General features: G+C 47.9%; 1 protein-coding gene across 1 annotated transcript in view; it reads right to left on the bottom strand.

Moving 5' to 3' along the window:
* Window positions 1-5911, bottom strand: part of TCEA3 (transcription elongation factor A (SII), 3) — a 41995-nt gene that overhangs the window by 28098 nt on the left and 7986 nt on the right. The window contains exon 5 of the mRNA XM_014546916.1: window positions 1844-1909. Coding sequence (XP_014402402.1) covers window positions 1844-1909 — 66 coding nt within the window. The remainder of the gene's footprint in view (window positions 1-1843; window positions 1910-5911) is intronic.

Below are 5911 nucleotides of genomic sequence, written 5' to 3'. Positions count from 1 at the left end.
ACAGAACCTGGCTGGAGATCCTGGCTAGACCCTGACAAGAGGAACCTCGCTATGCTGATCAACTGAAAGCTGTCTCCGTGTCATTCCTTCTTTGCTGACTCTGTCTACACCTTTGGGAACCCCTGGACCTGTTGGGGTTGGACCCCAACACCTGGTCTCTCTACTTCTGCCCTGACAATCCATTCTCAGCACAGCAGCCTCAGGGGTCCTGATAAGGTTGAACATGTAATTTACAAGCTTAATACCCTCCAGTGGCTCCTGTTTCACTCCTCCTCCAACTCTCCTCTCACTTATTGGCTTCAGCCCCACTGGCCACCTCACAGCTCCTTGCGTTTGGAATGACCCCAACATCTGCGTGGCTAATTCCCTCATCTGGTTAAGGTTTTGCGCAAAGGTCATGTCTTCAATGAGGGCTCTTCTGACCACCCATGACCGTTTTTCCCCAACCCCCCTCACCCTGCTCTGTTTTCCATAGCACATGCCATCTTCTAAACTGTTGTATAACTTACTTATTAATGCATCTCTGTCTCCCCTCTTAGAATACAGGCCTTGAGGCTGTAGTAATCTTTGTTTCTTTTGTTCACTGCTGTATCCTTGGCACCTAGAACAGTTCCTGGCACATAGTAGGCCCTCAATAAATATTTGATGAGTGAATGACTTGATGATATATGCTACTCTGGGGAGATATCCTAACCAGTTCAGCCCCAAACCAGAGTTCCCGCCCCAGGTATAGGCTCTCAAGGCCTGTGTCCTCACTGGGTTCAGCTTCACCCTGAGAACGTTCCCCAGTGATGGGGCAACAGTGACTGGTCAGCCACCATGAAGGAGCCACACCTCTCATTCAGGGGCCCCTTAGTCTTTAAAAAAAATATTTATTTATTAAAAAATTTTCAATTATAGCTTACATTTAAAAAAACAACACTGTTCTCTTTATTACAAGCAGTCTTATAATCATCATTAGTACATGCTTTTTTTTTTCAATCCTCACTCGAGGATATTTTTCCACTGATTTTTAGGGAGAATGGAAGAGAGAGGGAAAGACAAAGAGAAACATCGCTGTGAGAGAGACACATTGACTGGTTGCCTCCTGCACGAACCCTGAACAGGGCCCGGACCAGGGAGGAGCCTGCAACCGAGGTATGTGCCCTTGATAGGACGCAAATCTGGGACCCTTTGGTCTGCAGGCTGATGCTCTATCCACTGAGCCAAACTGGCTAGGGCCAACTATAGCTTACCTTCAACGCTATTTTGTATTAGTTTCAGGTGAACAGCATATGGTTCCAGTGGTTCTCAACCTTCTGGCCCTTTAAATACAGTTCCTCATGTTGTGACCCAACCATAAAATTATTTTCGTTGCTACTTCATAACTAATGTTGCTACTGTTATGAATCATAATGTAAATATCTGATATGCAGGATGGACTTAGGCGACCCCTGTGAAAGGGTCGTTCGACCGCCAAAGGAGTCGCGACCCACAGGTTGATAACCGCTGGTTAGACAATCATATACTTTACAAAGTGTTCCCCTGTTATTTCCAGTAGCTCAACTGGCACCATACACTGTTATTACATTATTACTGACTATATGTCCTATGCTGTACTTTACATTCCCATGACTACTTAGTGACTACCAATCTGTACTTCTCAAACCCTTCATCTTTTTTCATCCAGTTCCCAACCTCCCTCCCCTCCCCCTTAGTCTTACTGTGTGGATCCTAGATTCCAGAGGCAACATAACATACAAAGTTTCCTCCTTCCCCAGCCTCAGGCTTCCTACATTAAAGCAGAGAGAGGGACACAAACTGCATAGGATCTCTGAATGGAGAAGTCCATGGCTTCCCTTACCTTTCCATCGATGGCCTTTTTGGAGAGGAGGTGGCCGAAGAAGACTTGGAATCCACAGAGTCTCTCCTGAAAGAAGAGACATCAGAGATGAGACTCTCTCCCAGGCCAGCATCAGTGCTGATCTAGAGAGATCAGAGCTGGGCAGGAAGCATCCCGGAGCCATGCCTGCCGGGCTGAGGATGGTAGAGCCCGGCTGGACCACCGCTACCCGGGAGAGGAAGCTCCAGGTGACGGGGCTGCTCACCCTCACCGACCCTCCATCAGTGAGGCCAGGTATGTTACATGTGTTATGTCATCTGTTACTAATTATGAATAACTAATTCTCAGCAGGCCCCGCTCTTCTTTGCTGTCAGGCAGGCCTTGGCCAGCTGGAATCCATGGAGACTGGAATTCCTGGGATTGCTTATTCTCAGGAGGAGGGAGAGGTCATCTCCAGCCTCCCCTGCAGGCACCTTAGAGGGAGGAGAGGAGAGGAAGCACGAGGGCCTTGGAGATTGAAGAGCTGCGTTAGAATGGCAAGTGAGAGAGCAGGACACAAAGTTAAATGTATGCTGTGCCTAAAGTCTTGCCAGAAAATGCCTACGGGGGAAAAAAGACTGAAAGTCAATACATCCAAATGAGAACTATGGTTATATTACGATGATGGGCTTAGAGGTGAAATTTCCCCCAATTTTCCAAAAATGCATGTAGCTACATTCTTTTTGATATAGAATGCATTTTCTTTCCCCTTTTGTTGGTTTTGTAAAATTAATGTTTGCAAATTGCAACACCCACTCCCTATCTCACTTACCTCACTCTCTTTTTAATTCCAGCAAAGGTGTTCACCTCCTAACAGACTCTAATATTCTTATTATATGGAGTGTCACCCCCCCCACCCCCGCCATCTAACTTCCACAAGAGCAGAGTTCGGTGGGTTTTGTTCACTGTAGTGGACACTGTCCTTGCTGAGCCCATATCCCCTCGGGCACTCATCCTCCCAGTGTCCTGGGACACAAGGGCTTTCTCCTGCAAGCTCCCCTGGGTGCAGCCTGCCCACGGGAGTTCTCTGCTCCAGTTAGAACCAGCAGGCCAGTAGGCTGCGAGTGCTGGGTGGATACACTCCCCACCTGCCTCGGCCCTCAAGTGGGTCAACCCGAGGTGTGTTCTCCACTGTCACACAGAGCGGCCAAACAGGATTTAAGTCCCGGTCACCCGAGGCAGTAACCGGCTTACGAACACATTCCTTGCTGGCTTCCTTCCATTCCCTGTCTCACCTCCTCACTCTATCTGCATTTCCTGAAATAATTTCCCAAGTAAACCCGCTGCACTGAATCCAAGTCTTAGGGTCTGCTTCTGGGGAACGCAGTCTAACATGTTCACTGACTCACCCAAGCACATACACTAGTGCCTGGCACAGAGTAGGCGCTCTACAAATATTTGTGGCTGAAAGTTGTGAAGCCAAACAGTACAGAAATAAATATAAAAACTAAAAAAGTGGAAAAACAAACCTCCCCAGAGGTAACAACTATAAAGTTTAATGTCTTTCTTTCCAAGTCTTTTTCTACATGCATACAAACATACATAACATGTGTCATTCTAAAAGGGAGTCGAGCCCTAACCGGTTTGGCTCAGTGGATAGAGCGTCGGCCTGCGGACTCAAGGGTCCCAGGTTCGATTCCAGTCAAGGGCATGTACCTTGGTTGCAGGCACATCAAAAAATCAATAAAATATATTTTTTAAATAAATAAATAAATAAATAAATAAATAAATAAATAAAAGGGAGTCGAGCCTGGCCAGCATGGCTCAGGGGTTGAGCATCGACCTATGAACCAGGAGGCCACGGTTCAATTCCTGGTTAGGACACATGCCCGGGTTGGGAGCTTGATCCCCAGTAGGGGCATGCAGGAGGCAGCCGGTCAATGATTCTTATCATTGATTAGAGGGCTGGTGCACGGATTTGTGCACCAGTGGGGTCCCTCAGCCTGGCCTGCACCCTCTCCCAATCTGGGACCCCTCGGGGGATGTCCGATAGCAGGTTTTGGCCTGATCCCCACAGGCCCAATCCAGACAGGAGGGAACCTGATCCTGTGCGTTGAGCATCTGTCCCCTGGTGGTCAGTGCGCATTATAGCAACCGGTCAACCAGTCGTTTGGTCGCTTAGGCTTTTACATATATTATAGATGTTTCTTATCTCTCTCTCCCTTCCTCTCTGAAATCAATAAAAATATATTTAAATAAAAAAATAAAAAGGGAGTTGATGACATGAGTTGCATTCCCAGCTCTAACCCCCAGGGCAGGTTGTTTTCTCCGAGCATCATGTTCCCTCACCTGTCAAATGAGAAGAAAAGAACCTATGTCTTGGGTCTGTCTGGGAGGAAGACATTAGATCATTCATGTCCCTACAGTAGTTCTCAGCACAAATAAGTCCTTATGCTCCATAATCGCAGACATCTGATTTCTCGTTTTCCAAATTATACAATACTAGAGGCCTGGTGCACGAAAATTTGTGCACTCAGGGGGGTCCCTCAGCCTGGCCTGCGCCCTCTCACAGTCCGGGACCCCTCAGGGGATGTCCTTTGTTTCTAATGCTTTGAGTTCCTTTAAGGAGAGAGAAATGCTTGTTCTTCTGAAATCAGAGATAAGAGCAGTGGTTCTCCGCCTTCTGGCCCTTTAAATACAGTTCCTCATGTTGTGACCCAACCATAAAATTATTTTCGTTGCTACTTCATAACTGTAATGTTGCTACTGTTATGAATCGTAATGTAAATATCTGATATGCAGGATGGCCTTAGGCGACCCCTGTGAAAGGGTCGTTGGACCACCAAAGGGGTCATGACCCACAGGTTAAGAACTGCTGCCTTAGAGGATGTCCACGGGCATAAGCTGGCAGTCAGACATCTCTCTGGCAGCCTGGGAGCTCTCGGGGGATGTCCAACTGAAGCTTAGTCCCACTCCCCCAGGAGAGACTCCTGCCACCGCTGCTGCGTTAGCAGCCTTCAGCTCGGCTTGTGGCTGAGTGGAGCTCCCCCTGTGGGAGTGCACTGACCACCAGGGGGCAGCTCCTGTGTTAAGTGTCTGCCCCCTGGTAGTCAGTGCTCATCATAGCGACCGGTCGTCTGCCGTTAGGGTCAATTTGCATATTACCCTTTTATTATATAGGATTCCTGCATGGATTTCCAGCTCCCATCTCATCCTGCAGGTGGTCTGTGATACAGTGGGTGAGACAGCTTCAGGGGCAAGCCTTGATTATCCTGTGGACCAGACCCATAGCTCTGGACCTTCACTCCAGCTTGAACACCGGGGGGAGGGGGGGAAGCGGGGGGAGCAAAGCAGCAAGGGAGAGAAGTGATACCTCCTTCACATGCCCCTCCACTCCCACACTTGGCTCTGGAGCTCCTGGGGGGAGGGAAGGAGGTCCTCCCTGAGAACCTTATCAGGATGGACAAGTGTAAACCAGAGCAGGAGCCAGAAATCTTGCAGGTGGAGAAAGGAGAGAAGACATGAGCCTCTAGAGCAGGGGTGGGCAAACTTTTTGACTCGAGGGCCACAATGGGTTCTTAAACTGGACCGGAGGGCCGGAACAAAAGCATGGATGGAGTGTTTGTGTGAACTAATATAAATTCAAAGTAAACATCATTACATAAAAGGGTACGGTCTTTTTTTTTTTAGTTTTATTCATTTCAAACGGCCGGATCCGGCCCGCGGGCCGTAGTTTGCCCACGGCTGCTCTAGAGCCTCTATCCTGGAGCCTCACCATTTGTTTGGCCTGTCCTCATTGCTTTTTTTTTTTATTTTTATTAAAACAAGTCTGCAGTTATTGTAAATGATCATTAGGAAAACTATTCGGGAACATGAAGAAAATGCCTAGAATACAATAGGAAGATAAATTAATAAGAGCATAGTAGTTTGTACACTCCACCTACAGGAATGGGAAAATGACATATGTGAGTACTTCAGGATTGGGAGAAAAGAGAAAAAAATAAAAACGGGCCCAAACCGGTTTGGCTCAGTGGATAGAGCGTCGGCCTGCGGACTCAAGGGTCCCAGGTTTGATTCCGGTCAAGGGCATGTGCCTTGGTTGCGGGTACA

Source organism: Myotis brandtii, unplaced genomic scaffold (assembly GCF_000412655.1).
Source record: "Myotis brandtii unplaced genomic scaffold, ASM41265v1 scaffold456, whole genome shotgun sequence".
Taxonomy (NCBI): domain Eukaryota; kingdom Metazoa; phylum Chordata; class Mammalia; order Chiroptera; family Vespertilionidae; genus Myotis; species Myotis brandtii.
Note: the sequence above shows the minus strand (reverse complement) of the source record. Positions and strands in the feature narration are given on the sequence as shown.